The sequence below is a fragment of the Diachasmimorpha longicaudata genome, chromosome 11 (genome assembly GCF_034640455.1).
Source record: "Diachasmimorpha longicaudata isolate KC_UGA_2023 chromosome 11, iyDiaLong2, whole genome shotgun sequence".
Lineage (NCBI taxonomy): Eukaryota > Metazoa > Arthropoda > Insecta > Hymenoptera > Braconidae > Diachasmimorpha > Diachasmimorpha longicaudata.
This window is the reverse complement of record NC_087235.1, coordinates 7,692,478-7,717,687: the sequence shown is the minus strand read 5'-3', so window position 1 is coordinate 7,717,687 and position 25,210 is coordinate 7,692,478. Positions and strand designations below refer to the sequence as shown.

General features: G+C 37.7%; 4 protein-coding genes and 1 long non-coding RNA gene across 20 annotated transcripts; 2 read left to right on the top strand and 3 right to left on the bottom strand.

Moving 5' to 3' along the window:
• Positions 1-19: 19 nt before the first annotated feature.
• On the bottom strand, positions 20-7,026 carry LOC135167615 (mitogen-activated protein kinase kinase kinase 4). Of its 6 annotated transcripts, none has more exons than XM_064130969.1 (8): positions 6,593-7,026; positions 4,705-4,924; positions 4,269-4,545; positions 3,974-4,162; positions 3,696-3,892; positions 3,230-3,628; positions 435-3,066; positions 20-355 (listed from the first exon to the last, which is right to left on the bottom strand). In XM_064130969.1, the coding sequence occupies exons 2-8, from the start codon at positions 4,863-4,865 to the stop codon at positions 101-103; spliced, it is 4,110 nt and encodes a 1,369-aa protein (XP_063987039.1). In that variant the 5' UTR covers positions 4,866-4,924; positions 6,593-7,026; the 3' UTR covers positions 20-100. The 6 variants fall into 6 exon arrangements, with proteins under 6 accessions (XP_063987039.1, XP_063987037.1, XP_063987041.1 ...); XM_064130967.1 differs by having other exon boundaries at positions 4,254-4,545; positions 6,593-7,025; XM_064130971.1 differs by having other exon boundaries at positions 20-359; positions 6,593-7,016.
• On the top strand, positions 6,350-16,018 carry LOC135167624 (uncharacterized). 4 transcript variants are annotated; one of them, XM_064130989.1, is made up of 11 exons: positions 6,350-6,519; positions 7,282-7,855; positions 7,975-8,250; positions 8,489-8,945; positions 12,428-12,481; positions 12,780-12,949; positions 13,035-13,114; positions 13,201-13,293; positions 13,382-13,462; positions 13,561-13,828; positions 14,473-16,018. In XM_064130989.1, exons 4-11 carry the CDS (start codon positions 8,844-8,846, stop codon positions 14,711-14,713), a joined length of 1,089 nt encoding a protein of 362 aa, XP_063987059.1. In that variant the 5' UTR covers positions 6,350-6,519; positions 7,282-7,855; positions 7,975-8,250; positions 8,489-8,843; the 3' UTR covers positions 14,714-16,018. The 4 variants fall into 4 exon arrangements, with proteins under 4 accessions (XP_063987059.1, XP_063987062.1, XP_063987061.1 ...); XM_064130992.1 differs by lacking the exon at positions 6,350-6,519 and having other exon boundaries at positions 7,177-7,677; XM_064130991.1 differs by lacking the exon at positions 6,350-6,519 and having other exon boundaries at positions 7,177-7,855; positions 8,728-8,945.
• Positions 15,768-21,162, bottom strand: LOC135167618 (PP2C-like domain-containing protein CG9801). 5 transcript variants are annotated; one of them, XM_064130976.1, is made up of 8 exons: positions 21,006-21,162; positions 19,881-20,142; positions 19,581-19,807; positions 18,620-19,168; positions 18,198-18,395; positions 17,785-18,085; positions 16,935-17,412; positions 15,768-16,788 (listed from the first exon to the last, which is right to left on the bottom strand). In XM_064130976.1, the coding sequence occupies exons 2-8, from the start codon at positions 20,045-20,047 to the stop codon at positions 16,570-16,572; spliced, it is 2,139 nt and encodes a 712-aa protein (XP_063987046.1). In that variant the 5' UTR covers positions 20,048-20,142; positions 21,006-21,162; the 3' UTR covers positions 15,768-16,569. The 5 variants fall into 5 exon arrangements, with proteins under 5 accessions (XP_063987046.1, XP_063987049.1, XP_063987047.1 ...); XM_064130979.1 differs by having other exon boundaries at positions 18,620-19,117; XM_064130977.1 differs by having other exon boundaries at positions 19,881-20,157; positions 21,006-21,146.
• Positions 21,163-21,214: 52 nt separating this feature from the next.
• On the top strand, positions 21,215-23,832 carry LOC135167623 (2-(3-amino-3-carboxypropyl)histidine synthase subunit 2). The gene is made up of 4 exons (XM_064130988.1): positions 21,215-21,351; positions 21,502-21,855; positions 22,355-23,170; positions 23,234-23,832. Exons 2-4 carry the CDS (start codon positions 21,706-21,708, stop codon positions 23,678-23,680), a joined length of 1,413 nt encoding a protein of 470 aa, XP_063987058.1. The 5' UTR covers positions 21,215-21,351; positions 21,502-21,705; the 3' UTR covers positions 23,681-23,832.
• Positions 23,711-25,204, bottom strand: LOC135167633 (uncharacterized). Of its 4 annotated transcripts, XR_010299900.1 has the most exons (6): positions 25,087-25,204; positions 24,903-24,998; positions 24,486-24,745; positions 24,317-24,406; positions 24,179-24,227; positions 23,711-24,095 (listed from the first exon to the last, which is right to left on the bottom strand). It is a non-coding gene; the product is annotated as an uncharacterized LOC135167633 (long non-coding RNA). The 4 variants fall into 4 exon arrangements; XR_010299899.1 differs by lacking the exon at positions 25,087-25,204 and having other exon boundaries at positions 24,926-25,049; XR_010299901.1 differs by lacking the exon at positions 25,087-25,204 and having other exon boundaries at positions 24,486-24,635; positions 24,734-24,952.
• Positions 25,205-25,210: the final 6 nt, after the last annotated feature.

Here is a 25,210-nt window from a genome sequence, read left to right as displayed (position 1 = left end):
TATCCATTAACACAGACAATTCAATCCATAAAACATTTATTTGCGTGAATATTCACAGCGACTATAAGTCCGGAATGTTGAAACAGGCACAAAATATCTATCACAATAAAATTCCCCCAGACATACAGTGGTTTTCGTTAAGTAGATAAATAGACATATATAAGCGCTTAGTAAAGTCAGCTAACGACACGATTAAGTAGATCAACATTGACATCGTCATAATTTCTCGCGAAGGGATGTGACAGCAAGATGTTGGCTGTTGGTCGCTTTTTTGGATCATGAGTGAGACACTTGCTGGCGAGATCGACACCCTCTTTACAGAGGTGTTTTGGAGGCGCCGGACTCTCCCCCATTCCTACCTTCGAGCAAACAATTTCAATTATTGATTGAGACCTTATTAATATATTCATCGATATATGAAAACAGTGATGTACCTTGAACATAATTTGATAGTTAGAATCAAATTCAGCCCAGGGCCTCTTGCCACTGGCCATTTCCACGACACAGCAACCAACAGACCAGACATCAGCAGCCCTGCCATGTCCTCCACTCTCAGTCTTCATAAAAACCTCAGGAGCCATATAAGCTTGAGTTCCCACGAATCCCTGGAGTTCACCAGGCATTGTCGTATGCGCCTTGATCTGTACAGCACACCCAAAGTCTCCGAGCTTCAGACAATTCCCCTGATCAGTGAGAAATATATTCGCAGTCTTAATATCCCTGTGAACAATTCCATGATTATGGAGAACAGAGACAGCCAGTAGAAGCTGATGTGTGTATTTCCTGATGAATATCTCAGGCAGTCCATTTCCAGAGCCAGCGACAAGACTTTCCAAAGTGCCTTCAGCGCAGAATTCCATAAACAAAAGCATTTCCTCCCTTTGTATTTCAATACCATCGTATCTGACGAGATGCTTGTGCTGGATTCCCTCGAAGATTTGAAGCTCCTCGACAAGCCTTCTAACAGCTCTATGATCTCCAGGTTGCAGAGGTACTTCTTTCATAGCCAACAGCTCACCAGTTTGATTGTTAACGACTGTGTAAACTTTCCCAAATCTTCCCTGTCCAATTTTGATGCCCCTCTGCCAGGTGAACGTTACCCTCCTGATTCTAACTTTAATTTTATCCACAGATTTTCTACTAGTGACCCTACCAATGAGCTCACATCCTCTCCTCCTCTCATCAATATCAAACTCAAGTTTTTTCAAAGCTCCCAGAATTCTCTCCTTCTTGACTTGCATCGTTTCAGGTACAATTAAATTTACAGCTAGACTGCCATCACTAGAATGTAGAGACGAATACTTCCTATGATTCGCCTCCGGAGATCTTAGACTATCTTTAGATTTGGAAGGCATACTGAAGCTAGATCTGCTTCCAGAACTCGCTGGTGACGAGGCTCGTGACCGAGGGAGTCTTTTGACCCCTTCTTGCTCCGAATGAGAACCAGAAGAATTTGCAGTCCCAACGACATGGGATATGCATCGATCCATCGCCTCTTTCAATGCCTCAAACTCTCCGTCAGACAAATACCTAGTGTTCAGGGGTTCACAGATTGTCATCAAGTACTCGAATCCATTATTGGCCCATCTGGGTCTCAATCCCCTTCCCCTCTCGCACCGATTCTTCACAAAATCCATCCATAGCATTGCAAAATCCACCAGTCCGTGGACCAATAGGTTTCTTTCCTCAGGTGAAAACAGTTTGCAGACCTCTTTATGATAATCAAAGCCCATTCTATAAGCCTGATGCAGAATTTCCCGAACTCGAGTTCTCATAGCAAATAGATCATTTTCGGACTTTGGCTCCTCAGCTTCATCAACGGTCGCTTGGAAATCCTCAATGAGAACGATCAATCGATCTCTGAGACTTAAAATAACATTCTTCATGTTGAATACTGCATCACCAAGGTCTCCAGATGCATCAGGCCACTGACTGATGTCTTTCTTCAAGGATTTAGCGAATGTTAGGCATTTGGTGATCTTCTCTCTAGCCTCTACGAACATTCCCTGCCATTCCCTTCCCACAGACATTAAGTGTAGTTTAATAACTGAAACATCTCCCTCGAGAGCATCAGTAGTCTCCTTAATTTCCTGAGGCTTTGTCACTAGAAACTCCTGTATCTGCTCTATCATCGTGCAGGTTATATCACAAAATTTAATACCACCGATCTTGTGGCCATGTTTGATCCCCCCCGCAATAGATTTTACAAAACTCCACTCGTCGTCAATCAGACTCTTGTGGAAGCTGTTGTACTGCACCATATCCACCCACTGACGAAGATAATCCAAGTATACCTCGAACACAGCTTTCAGGCTATCATCAAAGTCCTTCACATCATCGAATTCAACAAGAGGTGACTGTGTAGGAGATTCTAAGGACTTACCCGAGATGGAATCATCGAATGCGTGAACGGTTTTCGAATGCTCGACAAATCTGTCCCGATGAATGCAGGCTATTCTCAAACCCTCTCGCATTTCCCTCATCAATTGTCGAACTGAAAGGGGCCCTGGCTGCTCAGGTTTCTGCTCGAGCCTCATCCGAAGGAACTCATGGACAATGTCGAGGGGCACTCGAGAGAGAAATATGAAAGCAGACCTGTACGAGGGGAGGTTCAGGGCCTTGGCTTCCGGACTCCACACTCCGTAACGCTTGAGCTCTATATCCCCTTCGTACTCCTCGTTTGTGGAGAGTTCGTCTTCAGAGGTCCATTTCTTCAGGGCGAGACTAGCTTTCCTCAGGACTGAGGTGTGCAGTCGCTCCAAAAAGTTGAGACTTTTGCTTAAACCCCGAGTCTTGAGGACCTCTTCGATGTATTTTCGGTAAGCTTGTCTATCGAACTCCGGTAGGTACTGGTCCAGGCAATCAAATCTGTGATCTTCCAAACAGGTGAGCGTTGACTCGGGAGTTGACGGCCAAGATTGCAGAAGCGATATACCTCCCGTCGAAGAATTGCTGCTTGTACTCTCTGATGGGGTGCTATTCACACTGTCTTCCAGAGAAGAAAGTTCGAAACGAACGACTGTCGGCTTGGGATCGAGCAAGTCACTGGTCTCAGATGATCTTGAACTGAAAAATTAAATAATGTTTCATTCATAATTGATGTTAAAACATTTTGTGAAATTCTATTTCAAGGAAAAACCAACTTTACAATGTTCTTCAGGTTAAAAAAAACTAATGAAATGTTTGGAAATAATTGGCAGTAAACTTGAAGTCAAATTTCTAAAATCACCTAATTCCAGAATCAACTTCATAATTCATATTCTTCGGGCTGTCGAGAAGCATCAGTAATTTCCCCAAGATGTGCAATTTCAACCTGTGATGTCGAGTCATATTGTACCAGAGACACATGGCTTTGACTCTGCCGGTAAACTCTGCACTTTTGTACATAGGATAATACACGCCGAACGCCTGGCACGAAGGATAAAGGGCCTCGGCTGCCTCTAGCCGACAAAGTAGACCTTCTACTTGTTTGAGTGCTATAAGTTGCGCCTTGGAACAAGATCTACACCGCATCCTCAAACAGCCCATACACATGGGCTCTATAATCAGAGGAGTTGACCCATTGAAACCTCTATCGTTCGAACTTGATACCACTGATGGAGGGTTTGAGAATATATCTGAATTGTATCTGTAAATAAATTAATTAATAACAAATAATATTTAAATGTAATGGTTAAATAGTTTAGGTATCTCACTTGTAGTCCATTATTTCGGTCAACAAAGGTCCAATAGCTTCTCTCTGCCTGCAGAGGTACTCATCCTGAGCCATCAGACTTCTGTCTGCATGGTATGCCTGGAGTTCAAGCCAAATTAAATCCTTGAGTTCGTTTTGCCATCTTGACTCCTCACTGCTCATCTGCCTTTTACAGTTCTTCTCTCTGTCTGTACTTCCCTGATTGAAAATAATTTCAAAATGTGCTGCACGGAGAATTCAAATGTATTCCTCTAAAAAGCATCATTGATTTTTACTCACCAAACGTATTAAAAAAGCAAAAGTATCGTGAAAGACTTGTCGTTCCAATAAGTTCTTTGGCTGCGCCTCCTCAATACTGTCAACTGGTGTTGGTGGTGCTGGAACAGTAACTAGGGCAGGCTCCCTCCTCTTATGATTAGAGTCCACCGGTTTAGATCGCAAACAACGAAATCTATTCCTGGTCTCTATCTACAGAAGAGATTGAACTTTGAAAAATAGCCAAGGTTTTTTTTGTGAAGGCACATGCAATGAAGCGGGAACTTGACGAGCAATAACGAACCACACGACGCCAAACCTTCATGTTGCATGGCACTGGAGTTGATCGACGCTCCGATCGTTCGGCATAATGTGCTGCAGCCTCAACATCAAGTTTCAGATCTCTTTCACTTCCCCGTGCAAGTTTTAAGCTTCTCTTTGATTTTCTGCTACCTTCCTTGGCTGCTTCTTCTTTAATCCGAGCTTCATCTGCATCTTCACACATTTTATTGAAGATCATTGTGTCCAGGGTGTCTCGTCGGCAGATGCTGGGTTTTGCGCGAACCTCTCTCCCAGCTGGAGATGATTTTGGCTCACTGTAATGAGAACATTAACAGTTATGACTTTTACACTTATAACTAATTTCAATTGAAATTAGAATGAAAATTCTTGGAATATTGAACCAAGTTTAGTTTAGAGGGAGCTTTAATTTGATATGATAATAAAAGTTTAAATTTTAGACAATATTTTCTCACCCCCACGAGGTCCTCTGCTTTCGCTCCCTCTGCCGCCTGCTCTGTCGGGTTCTGGGTGGCGTTTGCCCATAGAAATCACTCATCTCATGGAGTGGGTCGTCCGAGGAGGGAGGACTAACTGAATCTCGCCTTTCATAGTCCAATCCCCAGTACTCACTCATGTCTCCTCTTTCTTCACTCTTTGCTCTTTCCAAATATTCACTTCCATACTTCAATTATTCTGCGTCAACAATAGAAACTCCACGATAAATATGTCATTTTCTTAAAATTACGACATCTCACAGATTCAGCCTTATTCATGAATTAATCAATCAGGCAGTCAATCAATCAAACAATCAATCATATACTCTTCCTTATCACCAAAAAAAACCTATCCGACTCTTCTTAAATAAACAAATGCCTAATTACGAGCTAGTTAACTCGTATCACCACTCTCATGATTTTATCCGAAAGATTTCTCAGATAAGGCCTTTAGTTCCGTCTGCATGCATTAACATGTTATCATTAAAAAAACTCAAAAAATAATGTTAGATAACGCGAACTACTTGTCCACCCAGCGATTTGTCAAACCCAGATGCACAATGGAGTTGCAGAAAAACGTAATTTCTACTTGAGAATTATCAATGATCGTCGGAAATGGGATGAATGACGTAACCACCGGAATCGATCAGCCCAATTGAAGGCAAAATCTACCTGACAAATGATTTGAAACACTAATTTTTTTATCTCCCTTCATTCTAATAAAATATAAATTATCGACATGAACACAAGTTGATCATTAAAACCCGGATCGTTAACTGAGTCGTCTAATAACCAGCGCAACATGTCTCTACAGTGTAGACTCATCTACTAATCCGATTTATCGTGGCTGGAGGTGTTAAATGGTGTAGGTAACGTATGTCGTGCGGATTATGCGAATGAAATTGGAGTTTATCACGTGCTGCATCATGATAGGGGAATAACGACGATGGCAGCACTTTACGGAATTGCGGGAATGTTGGGGCAGGTATTTATTTATATATTATTTTTAAAATTATTCGTTTCAAGATATCTTGCAACTGGCCATTACCCAAGACCCTTCAGCCAATTGCATTTGCATGTTTAATAATTCCAGACAATATTGAAAGTTGAATACATGCTTTTTGTCAGCGTGATTATGTCATATTATAGAAGTATATTCCCATACTTGATCCTTATAATTGTCATTTATTTCCATCAATAAACATTTTGGATTATTGAGCATTTTATAATGAAAATTATTTAGAAATACGATTAATGTATTTGTCGTATTTGAAGCGAAATTTATCCCTTTTTTTTTTAAATAGCATCGGCTTTTTAGTAAAAAGTTTAGTTCTTTAAACCTCACAAGATGAGTGTAAGATTTTCTTTCAATAAGAAAACTGTATTCTTGAGAATGGTATTCATATATAATGAACACATAACTTCAATTAATTGAGAATAGTATAAAAGGCCTAGCACACTTGTGTGAGTGTAATTGGCAATCGATACCACCAACCTCCAAGGTCGCGGAGGTCAATGTTAAGATATTGTTGCAATGATAAGAACAGTAATTATTTAATTTTAACAATTATCAATACTAACAAATTGACTCAAATTTTCTCTCATAGAATAAAATCAATAGTATAATTTTTTTAATATTTTGCTTATCATACAAAATAACTCGTGTTCTTTTCGTTAGCTGATAAAATTATTAATCAAGGCTTCCTTTCCAGCAAACAGTAGGGGAAAGATATTGAAAATACCGAATTAAAACCATAAACTGATTATCATCACTGAAATCACCTAAAATGCCCGGTAAATATAGCAAAAAAATAACAATTTGAGGTTATGGAAAGAATTCTAAAAAGATAAATTAACATTTACTCACCTCCCGGGGAATTAATGATACCTTTGGTCTCCGGTCTGTAACAAACTTCTGTTTATGACCATTTCACATTTTATTCGGCATTTAATAATGAAAAATTGGGGGCGGGAGGACTTTTGTGGGGGTTTGGAGTTCACTTCCACCTGCTCGCACAATCCACATGATACTCTAAAATAGACGTTAGGTTTTTTTTGGGGTCACCGATCGATCAATCCGAATTAAAGGGCATAGACTTTGTAGTTATTACCCAATTTATAATATTTTACTCAATAACACGTGACTTATCGCGCTCATAAAATCGTCATTACCAATGTCAATGACAATAGATCACGATTATCATTTAATTTAAAGAAATGAAAAATAATTCTATTGCCTTCTGTTTAATTACCCTAGTTATGAATCATTGTTAACCGGTTATTATTGATATTTGAAAAATCCCGCGTCCTGTGACATCATGAAAAGGAACTTTCATGCGGCCATCTGTTACCATATTTAATTTTATACGAGACGGAGTCCGTGCTCCATGCATCTTATTTGAATTTCCCGCCGCGAAGACTGATCAATGAAGAAAAAGTCTTACGCATGAAGTTAGCCGATGTCCTATGTGGCTAACTTAATTTATATGCTTGTCTTCGGAACATGCGCAGTGCACATTTGGGAAGGCCGCCATGACAGTGCTCTCTTTTTTTTAGATAGGATAGCTTCCAATAAGGCGGGAATCGTCTCAACGAAAAAGTAAAACAAGGGTTTATCTCGGAATGAATTGTATTATATAAGCCTTTACTGAAATCATTTACTGAACAACACGATCGATAGCTGGTTAAACAATAAAGCAATACACAATCAGAAAAAAAACACAAAAACCTGAATACATTGCGGACATTGGAGCAATGAAAGTTGAAATCGCGAAGGACAAAGACCTTCCGCTGATGTTTGATCGAGAAACCGAGAGAGAAGGAGATACACTAGTGTGTTGTATTTTAGCCGAGAATACCATCGGAATCGGCGACCTGTACACCATGATTCATCCCAGGGCCGCATGTTTAACCTGTGAATCTGGGTCTACAACCTCTACTCGTCGCCACGCGGTAAATCATTTGGTTTTTATTCCCAAAACAAGTGTTCAAGGATTTTCCAGAATTACTTGTGCATAAAAATCGGATGACATTGCCCACATGCTCCGCGTGCTCATTCCAGCCTATTCAGTGTTGCGGCAAATCTAATAAAATTGTTCATAATATTTCTTGATAAATCATCATCGATCAGGTATAAATACTGCTTATAAACAATTTATGAACAAGCGATAATGATAATAATGATGATGGTCCTTACACAAATCACTTTAAATAGTAAAACAAATATCATTTATCCCTTTATCACGACAGATGAAGCTCGATATAGATCCCATGAGATTTCCCTTCATTGATGAGATAGCAACAGCCGAGGACTCGATGAAAAAATAACAAAAAAAAAAACAAGAAAAAAAGTGAGCTACACGCGTCACTGTACCCATCCTGGCAGAGTATGGGAGATGTTCTCCTTCGGGGATTGCGACGTCATGGTGCCGGCAGACGATATGGAGAATTGTTGATTGGTGCTGGTGCCATTTTCCTCCCTCCTCGTACATGATCGAGTTGGGATGACGAGTTCTGCTGCAGCAGGTACCGTTCCTATATTTTGATCCCTTCGTCTCTTTAGCTGCATTAAAATAGGTCAGGAAACTATTGCATTTAATGTAATCCATATACATGATTTTGTATATTATTTATTGAGAATATTAAATATGGATTCATGAATAATTGATAAAATTTTTTAAAATAATTCCTTAAATTTAATCAACTAATGAGTAAAAAAAATCTAATCTCCGAAAATACATTCCACCAAATGATAAACTTTTAGGGCCAAATACAAATTTCGACAGGTTTTTTCACATCAGCATTCAAAGGTCAAAATTTTGGAATTTTTAATCAGTAATTGTCACATCAGTTACAAAAATGTGAATTTCCACGAAAAATGAGTTACTCGAAGGGCACCACTACTAGTGCGCCCCCTCACGCTTGACACAGCCCACCCCCACCACAGACTTCAAGATGAACCGAACTTGTCTGAACACGCTTACTGCCTGTCTGTTTGTCCAGATAGACGGACGTTTACTCGCAGAACGTTGCCAAGTGTTTGAGTGCTTACAAATTAGTTATTAAGAAAAAATCAGTAGGTTATCAGTGGGTGTTAACGCAAATGCGCTCTCTCTTGGATGAAAAAAAAATTCGCGCCTGGTCTGACATTCATAGAAGTTTCTACTGCAAGGGTGATCCATTTGTCAGGGATGGCGAATAGTTCGAGGAGACTTGTATCGGTGAGTAAATCGGAGCAAGTTTATTCTTTCTCTTAGTAAATATTTTATGGAAAAATTGAATAACTTTTTTTAAGTGCGTGCAATTTTATTTGGCCCATCTACCACTTTCACTAAATGGAAAATGTGGCGCAAAACAATTGGCGCTTTTGATAATTTCATTAGCATTATAAGGATAATTAAAAACTCATGTTTAATTAGTTCATTATTTTTTATTGATGCGTCGTATCCACCGAGTCATTAAACTACATCCTTTTGTCTTTATGTTGTGACAATTGAAAGAGCGAGATTATCAAATTAATTGAACCATCATTTGAACGATGATTAGTGATTACTAACTATTAACCGTCATGGTAATATTTGGGATGTGGCGTGAGGTCATTCTCACTTTCGATCTTAAAGTTTGCCAAAACAAATAGAGAACAAGGGGAAATGACATTGGTTTGAGGATGCTACCTCCTGTTGGATTAGGGCTCGTCTAGATATTGTTTAATTTCGAAAGGTGAAGTAAAAATTGTAATAGTACCGAGAAGTCTCTTTGAGGGGTGTAGCATTAACAAATTTAACTCTTTGGGGCTGCTATTTTAACAGTCTATGTTCTGTCAATTTTCTGATGCAACAAGTGCCCCCACAAGGGTAGGTGATGGCGCCATGTTGAGTTGAATTTCAAAGGCAGACCAATACTCTCTTTCGTACAGAAAATTACATTATTACGCCCAAAATACGGATATCCGTTTCTGTTCACAAATATTCTTATAATGAATGGTAACAATATTTTTTTCAAGTTTTTTGTTTACTATTTAAATAAATAAAAACATAGCTAAATTTTTGTACAGTAAATTCGTGTCTTCTGAAATTAAATTGATTTATTGATTGATTATTCAAAATTTCACGTTTAAATTTCGGAATTTTTTGTAATTAAGATCTAGTATTTAAACAATGTAAAAAACATGTAAAAATCCTTTGAGAATTCGTGAACCCTATGAGCAGCTAATTTTTCCTCAGCATTCTACTGCTCAAATTTTAATAAAATTTATACATCACCATATAGTTTTCCCATTACTGAAATTATGGTACCAAAAATGTAACACTCAAGGTCAAGAAAATCAATTTTCAATATATCCGAGTAAAAGTGGCTTTTGTTCACAAGCTCCGCGAAATAATCACTAGACTCACACGTGGAACGCATTATTTTATTCCGTTGAATATTATATTTAAGCGGATGGGGGTATGACGAAGAGGTGCCGCCGCAACATCACTTGATACCACCAGTAGTCGTGACTATCGTAAACCAGAATCATTGATAAAAAGGGCCGTCGAAACCGATGACGGTCCTGATAGCATAATTATTTCTCACCATTTTATTCAATTAGACGAGTTATCTTGTGGATCGGGAACACTGATTCTCAGTGAGCTCAACGTTCATCCCCGTTTTACACAAGTGTCGCGTAAAATGGTGACCCACTTGGCACAATTTTCGATTCTTGCGAATAAGAGGACAGTGGGAGAGAAAGAGATAGAAATTAAACGTTAATCTTCGGATTTCGCAATGATTTTTTTAATCTGTTTCTGGTCTCAGGTCCTACCTAGCAAATTCACGTTAGTTGAAGCTCACCGCTCAATTTTAATATAAATTGCAATCGCGATTTTTGAGGTATTGAAATTTGGATGAAGATTTTAATGAACAGTTTCTGACGTTTTCGGCGTCAATTAACTAAGAATAAGCAAAAAACGACAGCAATTGTTACATTATTGCATATTAAAAAACATTTTGGGGAAAATCTCAACCGATATTTTTAATGAATTGGGAACCGAAAAATAATAACGTTTTGTTTGAAAATTCATTGAAATTCAAGGCTTTTAAATAGATTGTAAAATTGTATTTTTGTCTCTGATTGGAAAAAAACTTCCCGAAGTCATGCTTGAAATCAATTCGTGGAATCCCATTCTCCGTCTTTTCAATTCTTGTCTTCGATGAAAGCCGAGGCACCGAATTTATTTTATAACTTTATATCTAATTCCGAACGATGGGTGGAGAGATTTCAAGAATTAAGACAATAAATCGAACGTGTGAGTCGGTTTTTTACAGTCAAACATGTAGAGATGACTCATCTCTTGAGGAATACACTTTCACAAGATCTAGACAAAGGGATAACAGGGAAATGAAAGTTTACAGTTCATATTTTTTTAACAATAGAATTTCTTATTTATTTTCATAGTTAATTTTTGTGGAAAATACAAGTTGCATTTTTTTTTTACAAGAGAATATTAAGTAGTATTGTAAATTGTATATTTCTTAAATAAATTTCTCATGGAGTGAGAAAAACTCATTGATAAGTTTCACTTGATCACGCACTGTATTATTCACTCTAAAGATGAGATTATTAAAACGGGCTTTATTAAGCTCCGGAAATTTGGGAAACTACAGAAGAACGTGTCGTTTTTGACTGTCTCCGAGCCATTTTTTTAAGCAAATCCTGAGCTATAAATTCAAAAACGCACCACTCAGAAGACAATCACTCATTCTCAATGTCTTATCACTTAGTTCTTGCCATAGGCGTACGTCACAGACACGGCTCGAGGCTACTGCATGTAATGCGTCATCAGTCGGTGTTATAAAATCTCTTTCGCTCTCCCGCATTTCTCCATTATTTATTATCTCTCACCGCCTTACATCCTTCGTTCAACTGAATGTTATTTTGTCTACTCAGAATTAAAAAACACAATTACCATAGTAATTAAGTGGAAATTAATTTATTTTATCACTACAATCGTCTGTAAATAGTCATGCGGGATTGTTTCTCTCAAACTCCGTGGAGCAAATCTTCTCTGAAAACACTATTTCTTCTTTCATTTATTCTATTTCATTTTATCAAATTTTCCATTGAAATTACATAACACAATGTATTTCATTTCATAATTTGATAATTAAAATTGATGTGGTGAAATGCCATGACTCAAACCCCATGGAATGAGTACGTCCTCGACGCCATGATCTCTTCTATTCCTGCACTCTCATCGTCTCTATAATGGTGTTCCTCCTGACGCAGAAGAAAACAAATGGCGTTGTAATGGAGAACGGGTTCATCCCTTCAGTCGTTTTATTTTTGCTTCACGGTCGATTCAAGACCCCATTGCCGTCCATTCAGTGAATGCCACGCACCACCCATGGAATGCACGAGATTTCCGTCTTTTGCCGACCATCAAACACTTTCTCCCCTCCCCCATATGCCAGTCACTCGGCGAATTCTTCCCTCTCTCCTTGTTTAGATTTGGAAAGAAAATAAAAACACTGTCAAGTATCTAATCGCACACCAGACCCTTGGTTTTTGGGGATCAATGAACTCTTTAACTTCGGGTTATGCAACTGGACATCAGACCAAAGGTCGTTACCTCCTGGAATTATGGGAATTTGAATGCCCTGAGATGCAATATAGAAAATTTATGTCTTCACTTCAATTAATCAAAAGTTTCTTGTGTTGCAGATGAGGTATCCAAGATTTCTTGGATTTACTGCGTTTGTGGCGATAATCGCTCTGGTAATTATAAAATAATTTCAACAATTTCAAATGAATAATAATTTTTCTTTCCTCTTAAATATTCACGGTTTTTCAGTTAATTTCAACGATTGCTTCAGTATTTTTTAAATAAATTATTTGGTCAATTAAACAGATAATTTTTTTATTTATAACAATTCGCCTTATGTATTATTATTTTTTTGTTATTAGTCTAAAACGCCGAAATAAAACTTGTATGAGGTTTAAGATGAATAATTCTTGTTACAGGACTACTCATTTTCTTAATTTTTTAAATAATTATTTTTAATAAATTGTATAGGGAGCTGCGACGGAGACTCCGTGCCAAGACGAGGGGGACTGTCCCCCACATCAGTTCTGTTACGATGTTTCAAACATATGTGTGTACTACACAAACTGTAGTCAGTACAACCGTGAGGAGGGTGTCGAGAAGGCGCAGAATCCCTCACAGTGTGGAAAATGTCTGGAAGGGTAATTATTATTTTTAAAAATGCCTCTAGTTCAGTAAATGAATAAAGAAGGAAATAAACAATTCTCTTAATGTTTCGAATTTTAGATATGTCAGTAATACTGTGGCGAGTGGAGAAGAGGAACCTGTATGCAAAAGCAAGGTTCAACTCCCAGTGGATCCTCCAAGTAATTATAGTTATTCATCTTGATAAATTTAGTTTACAGCCAAATTATTAAGACAAAAGTACTAAAATTTTCATTGTTCATTTCAGTGATTGATTATTATCCTCAATGGAGCATTTATACAGGAATTGTAATGTTATGTGCAACATTCATAGGATTTCCCATCTATTGTTTGAAAAGACGTGAGTAGATAACATTTGTTAAGAAATTCAATTTCTAATTTTAAATCTTGTTTCCAAAGATTTATGCAAAACATGTAATTTTTTCCAGGTGCGACCGGTGGATACAAGAAGTGGTTTAAGACAGTTGGAGCCTGGAGATTCACGCCGAGTGCGCCTCCCCAAGAGAATGGTAAGCCCCTGAATCCGTTGAGATTGTTCTATATATACAAAAAAACTGAAAAATTCTTCCACATTATTTACTGATGTAAATATAATTAAAAACGACAGTTTTTTTTACAGCGTATCACCTGCAACAACGCTTCTACAGTGATGAGGACCCTCCGATCTATTCTACCGTAATTGGCAGTAATAATAACAACAACAATGTGAAGGACCGACTGGTGAACGCGATGCCAACGACGCCTCCTTCCTGGGTGCGCGTGGACCCACGTTATGACGAGGAAGACGGTAATGTGATTACATCAGGGTCCTCATCAATACCCACCGCGATTGAAGTTGAAGATGAGGAAACAACCCCCAGTTCTTGGACCCCCGAGTAAATATGACTTGGTTGATAATTTGATTAATGATAATTTTGTACAAAAAATATAAAGTATCCCAGAATAACGGGATACAGCAAGAAAAGGGAGCGAGATCTTTAAAAAGCACTATCCCCTACAAAGTGCATCTGCCTTACGCCATATAGCATTTCTATTTATGCTAACTTGCACGAAAAAAAACCTGAGGGAAAATCCCAAAGGGGGATGAGCGAAAACACCGTACCCACTTATAGTATGGTTCACTCACCTCAGAAAAACTATTACGCATGAAACTGGTTCATGAGTCACAGGGAAAATTGCGTACGTGTTTTGGATCTTTATAATTATCCTGGGTCCCTGGGTGCACGTGGTGCCAAGTAAACATCTGTCCTTTATGCTCCGGTGTCTTAAATGTCTTCACAAGTGTCAAGGTTTATTATTTATTTCGTTCCGTGTATTTAGGGTTATAGGGAGATTTTCTTTTTTATTTGAGGTCAAGGCCAGGATTATTTTTCATTGAACAACCTAGGCGCATTCGTCAATAAAATATAAATAAATAAATTAAAATTAAAATTAAGAATCTTAGATAATTATAAAACAATTCGTATATTTTGGAATAAAATGGACTAATCGTTTGTAATTCCCTCATTATATTTTTTAGAAGCTTAGCAGTACAAGTGCCATCAAGACCATTTCTTCAGTTCGCTCCAGAGCAGAGAGACAATGTTCTAAATACTGTACTGGTTCGAGGTGATTGTGGCTCAAATTCACGTCCTCAAGATGCAACGCCTGAACCCTCCTCAGAACCTCGAGACAGAGGACGAGGAGGCAATACTTATCAGGGGCCCAACGTTCAAATCAACCAGACAATCACCCTCAACATGGTCAAAAGTGATAATTAGTGGAATATGCTATGTGCCAAGTTATTAATAATTATCTCGGTTTTCACGTTACCACAAGACTTATTGCTCAATTGCTCGGTGAAAACTGAGAATACAGGGCAAATGGACTATTTTCTTAGGTATTTTTACGGTTGATGGACCATTCAAGTCTCAATGAACTGTTAGTATTACTTCCGATATTTCAATTGATACTGAAAAAAGTCTCTCTTCGTTAACTCGAATCCTCTGTTTGTGATTGAATTTCATAGAAAATTAATTTCCACTGAAGAATATTTCGTTAAACCCTCTGAGTTTGATACTCCCTCTCTCGCTATCGCTCAACTTATCTGAATCGTTTATGCAAATAGAGAAATAATGGAAAACTCCACCTTATGAATATATATTGTTGCCATGAGAATTCATTGTGATGAATTTCTCGTCGTTATGCATTTTGTCTGAAACGGAGACCAGTTGAATCTAATTTTAAGATCGAATAACTCATGTGGCATCGGGACGACTCGATCTTCTTGTGATTCAATTTTTTTTACATGAATAATTGTTTGTATAAATCGTTTCTCCAATTATTGTTGGAATTATACTTTTAGTGACTTTCTTCCTTTTTGCAATATTTGCAAGAGCAATTTCCTTTTGGGATTCCACAGTGAAGGACAAAATTGTATAAAAAGTTATTATTATTATTATTATTATTATTATTATTCGAAATTAAAAGTTATTTTAGAGAATTTATGTTCTTATTTAAATTTTAAAATTGAAAATTATTTGGGTAAACTGTAACGTAACATGGCAGGGCATTCGCGTGTAGAGCGTCCAATTTTTTAACGTTCACGATAACCGAAGAAAATAATTAACTCTATTTTTTTCAATTATTATTAAATACCCAGTGAAACAAATAATCATTTATCGATAGCATAATTTATCCACAAAGTGCAACGAATAGGCAAAACATCTGTTATGTAATAATCGAATACTTACCTCATATCACCCAAGGATACGAAAAAATCTTATTTATGATAACCCCAAGGATGAAGGAAAATTCAATGGCTAGTCACGTGTCTCCAGTGAAATTGAAAATTTATTTAACAAAAAAAAACAATTACAATTAACTTATCATTGGGTTAGTCGGTTAAAAAAATATAAAGGTATGAACGTAATACTATTGTTCTTGCCAAAAGATGATTCAAATTCAATTTTCAATAGAATACAAGTGCCTGGGGCAATGCGAGCTTGCTAGCTCTGTAACAAAACTATTAGGAGCAAGAGAATGAAAAAGAATCAATGAATAAAAAAAACTTTTTTCAACGGTGACTCGACGTCTATTACTTAACCCGAATAATCCATTAAATAGGGAACTTGCATGAAATTATTATTTGTTTTCATGAGTTATTAACAATAGTGAGGAATTTTTCAGTCAAAAACTACGAATTGTCAGTTAGTAGCTTTGAAAAGATTTTATTTAACAAGTAATACTGTACGTCATGCAAATTTCCTACTGCTTAATTCCCATTATGTTCAGTGGCATTTATATACTTCATTAGGTGTATCTACCCAATCTCTACAAAAATATGGCATCCAAAGATAATCGGAAGCCTCGACTCAATTCCCGAGATCCAGTGACGGAATATTATTTTATACAATAAATTTTACAGGTCCAGCAAAAAATAATTTGTAGGCAGTGGCTCGATGGTCCTAATACTAGTATCAGTTTAAAACCTGTGGGAGAAACAAAAATAATGAACACCAAGACTTACATGTCCCGGTGGATAACTGCTATATTTAATTTGGATATTTCTGCTCTGCAAATAAATTCTGTGCATGAATCTTAAGTTGGCCGTGTCTTTTTTTCAACGGGACGATGACTAAAGGTCGCCCTCAGGGGTGTCGTAGGAGCCTACGACGTAAGCAACGACTGTAGCGTGATCCAACTTCCCAGGGACCATTGACATTTTGTCAAGCATCTTCTTCCTTCGTGAACGCTGCTCGAGTTTTGAGAGCTGCACTAGTTGACCGTCTTTCGATTGAGAATAGTACAGGTCTGCATCCTCGAGAATTCGTCTTTTTGCAGCTGTTATGCGAACCTGAGGGTTATAAAAACAGTATTATATATCTAACTTTTTTTATTGAAACCTGTTAAATATGACCCAATGACCGTATTGGGTAATATTCATCCCAGTGATTGTTACAATAATTTGATTCCTTCTCATTTTTTTAAAATTTCGCTTACCGCGAAATCAAGCACAAGTTCGCACAGTTTTTTGGCACTTTGACATGCCGGGCCGTCACCAGAGACTCCCCTTCTCAATAGATCCTCCATCCTGAGTAGAGTCAATTCATGTCGTTGATAGGCCTCAACAACAGGTAGATCAGCCCCATCGGCATGCCCAGCTGAGTTGGTCCTCCTGATGTGATCGGGTTTTTTGTAATTTTTAGTTTGCCTGCCATCAGGCTTGGCGGTGCGGGCGGAAATGGGCCCACTTGGAAGAATAGCAAATTTTCCAACAACCGGATCAAAGTTATCAGAAATTCCATCGCTAGTTAGGAACACAATGTCCCCTTGCTCGATTTCTGTCATGGCAAGAGTGAGATTATTCAATTCCGGATTACAACCATCGACGGGACCGAGTGCTCCAAGCGCATCACGCATATCTCTCATGCAATGAATATCGTGAGAACCTCGAGTTATCTCTCGGACTCCAGTCTTCCTGAAGCAGCAAACGAAAATGTTGGATTTATTAAATTGATTGAGCCTTCTTATAAATCGTTCTCAATTTGTTACACGTTTATTAAAATTAATTTGAAGAATAAATCAATACAAATATTATTGAAGAATTGCCTTATGAGAAGAGTTCCCATCACATTTAAGGCAAAAAAAACATATCGACAGTACTTAAACGCCCACTGCAAGTTTTCGTCCAAGCTGAACAGAAAATTTGTCACTCGCCCCTCCCCGTTCTCAAATCATAAATAGCCGTTCATTTAAAGGCTTGCCATAATGGCTCCCCCCCCCCCCAACCGAAACGTCCAAAAAGGCAGAACATCCCAAATAGCAAAAACACTTGTGCATAAAAACCTACTTGGAATAAACATAAGCGAGACTATCGCCAACATTGCAAGTGCAGGCGACGAATTTCTTGGGCCTGACGTTTGATCCCTGTGGATTTGGCAGTGGCAGTACTGCGCAAACAGTTAAAGTCGTGAGCATTCCCTGTTCTTGGAGAATCAAAGCATGAGCAGCATGAAATGAGCGCAACAGTGCGATGAATACGTCACGTGTTGTCGTAATACCACTATTTAATGGTGATGAAAATAGTGCTTTGTTGAGGTAGTCCATGCTACCATGCACAGCTGAACGAGCAGCAATGCTCGCTTTAGGACCTAAATTATAAGTTTTTCCCATTTGAAACGCCTTTCAATTTTTTTTTTTTTTTTGACACCGAAAGATCAAGCTAATCTGTTGTAAACATATTGAATAATAAATCATTCTCACCCCAATTCACACCATCAGCAAGTGTTAATACAGCCGCATTTGGCCTGGCAGCAACAGCGAAACAGTCAGCAATAGGCTCACCATTGGTAATATTGTTTGTCGGATTTTTTTCATATAGAGTTGTCGCTATTCCGTAGGCCATGTCGTGAGGTGAAAACCAGTTTGCTACTCCCGCTACTTCTGGACTGCTAACTAATGCTGAAAATATTCATTCGACTCCATTTGAATGACATTTTATCGAGTCTCAATTGAAAATAGCTGTTTCAACAGAAAGAAAAATTGGCAACTCCCGTACACGGCAAGCAAAAAAATCTCGTCTAGCTAAGAAACATTTCACTATAAATCAAAAGCCACGAACACCTAAATCCATCAATTGAAATAGTCAATGCTGGATAAGAACATGCTGATAACAGATTGAGCACCTTGCTGGGCCTTTTTGAAGGGTGCTGGGGCACTCTTGGATTTCCTGAGGGGAATCATTTCATTGGCAAAGTCAGAAGGAGGTGGTATGATATCGTTATCCGAGTCAGCCTCATCCATATTATCGAGAGTATCGTCAGAAGCTGTCCTAAGCACGAGATCAATCTTATCCTCCTCCGAATTATCGTTGAGACTGTCACTGGAACCCTCAAGTGGATCGTCGTGACCAATGAAGAAATCACCTGGGGGAACGTTAGCATTGACACAATTGGTATCGAATGCAACGCTTCCTCTGGCAGGCTCACTCATCACGTTGGTGGATAGATAGTCATGGTGAATATGTTCATCCATAAATTTAACGCTGTAGTTTTTATTAATTCCTGTTGTTTCACTCATATTCATCGTGTACTTGCGATCTGGCTCGTACAATTTTCCAGCTGCGCGTATTTTAACTCCACTGTTGTCTATTGGAAACAGTGACGTTTCTTTTGTGCGTATGACTAACCAACGATCATGCGCCACGGAAAATATACAATCCATCGAGGTGTTAACTGCGTAAGTTCAATTTGTGAGTGATATTGTGTTGTTGTTGATGTGTTTTTACAAATTGAAAATCATTAGTAAAAGTTTTTCCTTGAAAACTACATACACCATCACGAGTGGAAAATTTGTTAATTTTAAAAATTGAAAAATTACAGTGAAAAGTTAATTAAATCCGGTAAAACATGTTTAGAACATATCCGTACAGTTATTATTATCCATCAGAATTCCGTCTATATGCTCCTCAAATTGTATGTTCACCGAGAACTATTGATTATGTTTAAAAATGGAGAGGTCGGATATATCCAGAGATAGCAACAATCCATTAAAAAAAGTGTAAAACTTTGGGGTATTGTTTGTTTCTGTAGTGTATTTAAATTTGGAAAAATAAGTGAATAAAAAATTATAGATGAGTCGACTCACCAGTTGTCTGTGGATCGTTCTGCTCCAGTATGTCAATATAATCAACATCTGGATCACTGATACTCAAGTGTCTCTGCCTGAGATTTACCGTTGTCAGACCACGATCAGGGCCGGTTAGAGCTGCGAACACGTCTTCATCGCTGTCCAATTTACCCAGAGCTTTCGAGGGCAGTTCTTCCGGGTTTCTCCCATGGAGAATGACAGGTCCTTCGGTTTTCTGATCCAGTCTGCAAGCAAAGTCCATAAATAATTCACCAATTATATAATTTCCTCATTTATTATCAGTGACTTCTGTCTCACCCATTTAAATATCTCGTAATGAAGCATCCTCCAAGGATATCAGTTGGTGGTGCTCTTGATGGATGTAGTGAGCCTTCCCCCTGTCCAATACTTTCAACAGCTGCTGTTAAATTGCTGATCGAGAGCTGACGCATGAAGCCCACAACCTTTTTCCTCAAGCTGGGCATTTTGTTCGATAGCTCCTTCACTTATCCCTCTCGAAGATTTTTGATAATTATCCACCAGTTTTCCATTCCCTGACATCACTCCGTTGCTACTCAAACTTAATAAGTTACGTCTTTACAATAATTATTTCGGAAAATTATGAATAAAAACGTCACAAGAAAACTTGACCGAATATTGGAATTAAAAAAAAACTAGACCTATTGAACATGAAATCAGTCAAGCTTTTCTCATAAATAGCATGGTGATTCTAATGAAAAGCATCATGAAACTCGAGCGTGATTCTAATTGTTCAATCTATCACTTTATTATAAATTTTCCACCGCAATATTATGAATAATGAGATTTTCCAGAGAGATAACGGTCTAAGGAATACCTTTCATTTGGCTTAACATACGAAATATTAAAAATGACTGCAAAAATGAAAACAAATTAAGGTTTTAATTTCTGTAACGAACTGGTTTATTTTCAATTAAGGTGCCTGGAATGCACTATTCAAAGGCAAGCTCTTCAATTACTCGAAAATACCATCACTTGCGCTATCATTTGTAATTTGACGACTTTTACTTTGTAAAATTAGACAAGTGAGAAACACGAGTTCAATTAAACGGCCTGATAGATGGCTAATTTTTACGATAGTCTACGTAAAATTAAAAAAAAAGGTATCCCAGAGACGTTATCATTAAATCAACTTGAATCTCTGTCAATACTGATGAATCCCGCCAATCAATAAATTCCAATCCTAATGACAAACTCCGGAGTTCTAACACTTCCCAAGTACTTCACATACATTTTTAACTACACGAGTATTAATTGAAGCCCTTTTTGTGAATACATCTTGAATTAGTCCAACCGTAATACGAATTGCATTAATACCTATCAACAAACACGGAATTATCCTCTCATCCACGTAATGGTTAATCAAGGAGCTTGATTATATATTCCATGATTCTTGTTATTTACCTGGTGTCAAGAGACGTTAGAACTGGTGGAATGACACTGATTGTCTCATACGTGGCATTTCAATTACATTACAGCTGTGAAAATATTTTCTTATTCCCCTTGCGTTTGTGATGAATACCAAGGTACCAGAGTAATTTCGGCCATGTTTGACAAGCTGTCAAACCCATAACCTCAAAATTTCTGCCCCGCCCCCAGGGGGGGGCTCCGTTTGTACTTGTTCAACTGTACAGAGAATTTTCAAACGGTGAGAGCACCACTGTGCAGGGATTCAACTGTCGAGACAAAAAGCTAGACTCCACATGTGGTGTGGACCCAGCGCTTTTATTTGATTGTATTCGACGACAAGGTATGTCCGAACGAGTAAATCTTTGTATTCGTGATCTACAAACGATTTCCTACACAACGAGTTACAGTTCAATGAAAAAAGTTGATTTTTTTTGTTTTTTGAGCCAACATCATGGGCAAAATTAACATAATGATTATTAACTATCCATAGGGCTATAAACAAAATCAATACATGTTCAATGATGTACATACGATGTACAATCATGTACATTAGTTTGTTCCTCTATTTGAAACCCCTCCCAAGTTAAGTACATAGGGGTCTGTGAATTGTCAACAACGTGCTCTAAAGGTCACGCACGGTGGATATTTACTTGTCACTGAGGGATTTTTTATCGATTTTTTGGAGAGAATTAAAATGACACCCTCGGGATCAAGCGGTTGCAGTCAATTCAGCAATGATGACATCTCTGGAAGTTCTTTTGCAAGTGAAGAGATACTGGATATTCAAGGAAAATATCAGCTTGACAAATGTGTCGAGTGGATAACAGCACGTGGAATTGACAAGGTGAAATTAAAGATCGATTGTTTTCAATTTTGGAATCTGTAGGAATTGTAAGGGGCTCAAGACAAATTTTAGCTTCGAACGTTTGGTGGGTTTAGAGGTTATTAGACGCCATTCACACTGAAAGGTAATGCACGTAGACCAGTGAGGCTGTAGATAAAGTGACCTGAAAAGACATCCATAGTTCTCTTGAACTCTGAAAATTGTTGTATAATTTCAATTAATCTTTTTGGATTTTTTTTCGTTTGGAAATTAATTTAAATGACATAGTGAAATTGAATAATTAACTTTCTCATCCCTCAAAATAAAATTTGATTTTTTAAATCATTCTATCATGTTAGAAAAAATGAACAGCCTATTTACTAAATAATGTTTTTTCAACGAATCGATTATTATTACTGTGAGATTTACTCATCCATTTCAATCCACTTTATGATTTTTTTTTGTTTCTTCTAATTTATCGTCAGACAAAGAATAATTTGTGGGAATAAATGTTCTTTAGGTCTGTCTGCAGTTCCCAGATGCGCTCCTCCAGGACTCTGCGAGAATAGCCCTTTGTTTTGAAGATTTCCTGAATAAAAAAGTTTACATTCTCGGTGATACGACATGCGGCAGTTGTTGCATAGACGAAGTAGCTGCCAATCACGTAAACGCCGATGGAATCGTTCACTTCGGTCACGCCTGCTTAAATCCAACGACAAGATTACCAGTCTTCCACATTCTACCCAAAAGAGACGTCAACATTTCGGTTTTAATCTCAGAGTTTGAGAACATTTTTCCCGATGCCGACGAGAAAATTCTCCTCTTTTACGATGTCTCACATTCCCACCAGATCCAAGCAATTTGGGAAAAATTGACAAAGAAGTTTAAAAAAATCGTTCTTACCACTCTAAACTGCACCTCAAATATCGAATTCGTGGATACAAAAAATACAACGAGTCCAGTAATATGTGGACGCTGTTGGAGTGTTGAGAATGGTTACAAGACCGAAGAGTATACAGCGGTTTTCATTGGCGAAAACAATAGGACTCTGGCATCCCTGGCCATGAGCATTCCCACTAAGACATGGTACTACATGTCAGGCTCTGAAGTAACGAAATTTGACGCTGTTTCCAGTCCTTGGGTTAAACGCAGGCGATATTTAGTAGAACAATTGAAGGACGCCAAGACTGTGGGCATAGTTGTTGCTACTCTAGGCATAAAAAATTATCTCGAGGCTCTTTCTTCAATAAAACAAATACTGAAGAAGAAGAAAAAAAAATCATACATATTCAGTATTGGAAAGATTAATCCAGCAAAGTTGGCTAATTTTCCTGAGGTAAGAAATTTCAAATTCATTCCAGTCGACTAAATAAAACAAATTAATTATTTTTCTTTGCAGATCGATGCCTTCATCATCATAGCTTGTCCCGAAAGCGATATATTCGATTCAAAAGATTATTTCAAACCGCTGCTAACACCTTTTGAAGTAGATCTGGCCTTCAACACCTCCAGAGCCTTCTCTATCCACTACTGCCTTGATTTTCGACAGATTCTTCCTGGAGGATCAAACTTCGTGGAGTTCAATGCTTCAGATGGCCCAGACCTCTCTCTAATTTCCAATGGAATACGAACAAATGAAACTGAAGTTTCCACCGAAAGGATGTCTGCGTTAGCATGTAAGGACAATGGAACTATGGCTATTGGCAAAGCTGGAGCTAATTTCTTGGTGAATCGGTCTTGGCAAGGACTTGAACAGAGAATAGGGGAGGATGATGTCAAAGTCGCTGAGAAGGGTCGGTGTGGACTCCCCGTTAATTACGAGAACGAACCTATTCACAAAACTTAATTGAATTTTAACTAAATTAATTGATTAATGTGAATTGAATTTAATAATTTATTCGTACAATTTCATGCTTTGATAAAACATTTTTCTATGTGTTGGAAATTATTGAGTCTAATTATTTTTCATATATACGAAGATTAAATATTTAATGAAGACATGATGTTCAATTTTGTTTTTATGACCAGAAAAGGCAAAAATATCGTAGTCTGTTGAATCAGCACCCAACTGAAGAATGTTAATTAATAATAATGAAATAAATCGTTAAATTAACTCATTAATTAATGCTGTAAAAAATCAATTTGTTAATTTTGCGATTTGCCTCAGCTGTGTTTCAACAAATTCACATTAATTCTGGGCCTTTAGGGTCTCTCGGGAGCACTCCCTTTATTCTCAACTCCGCCTGGGCCTCTTCAATTTGCTGAAAATTAAGACAATAACATCAAACATGAAATCAAGAATTAACAAATTCAAGTTCACATATTATTATAATAATTTCCTTACCCTTTTAAGCTGCATAGCAGCTTTTTCACAATTATTAAACGTGAACGTCCTGTAAAGTATCACACTAGCTGCGTACAGTGCAAATATAAACAGCAGAAAAAAAGGGAGATAAAAAATAAATTGATAGTTGTTGGATACCCATGGAGAGTTGACTTGTCCTGTGATGGTAGCTGTCCAGGGGCCCATGAAGAGAACGAGACAGAACAACCACTCCATTAATTTGGTCATCTGAGAGATAAGAAGCAACACTTTTGTTGTCATGGGGGAAATAATTCAGAATGCTTTATGAAGAAAATTAGTTATATACCTTGATCCTTTTTTCCCAGAGTTCTCCGTTAATTCACTGGATGAATTTATACCTTTTATATTGCTATTGGAATTGAATATTTATGAGAATGCTGTTCACATTAGAGTAATAACATAACCAAATTCTCGTGCTGGAATATATCTGTAGGAACTTTATTATCAACCGTCGATTACTCAATGTATGTTTTTAAAGTGAAAACATATCGAAGGACTTTTTTGCAGAGAATTATCTTCTGTAGTCTCATTTACCTTGATGCTTTCCTGAAAATAGATTAGGTCTCCTGAAAAAAAATTTGAAAAATTCTAATACACCTCCTTTAATTATTTAAACAACAAACTGTGCGCCCTTAACAACGCCATTTACACACAAACAAAAAAGCTCAGCCGGAAATCGACGACTCAGCAGTAATTGCATTACTTGCTAATTAATTGCCAAAGTACCCAATCAAATCCTCCATCATTTGGATCCTCAAGAATCTTGCCACGAGAATGTCAACGAGAGCGAGCAGTAGATCTAATAAAAAAACCAACATTTCACCGAGAATGATACCTCAGTCTGACAAAAGGAAAAAAAGACGGAAGAGGAGAGAGACGTATTCTACTTATATCTACAAAGTACTGAGGCAAGTCCAGCCGAATATCGGTGTGTCCTCGAAGGCGATGAGCATCGTGAACAGTTTCGTTAACGACATCTTCGATAGGATTGCCACCGAGGCCTCTCGTCTG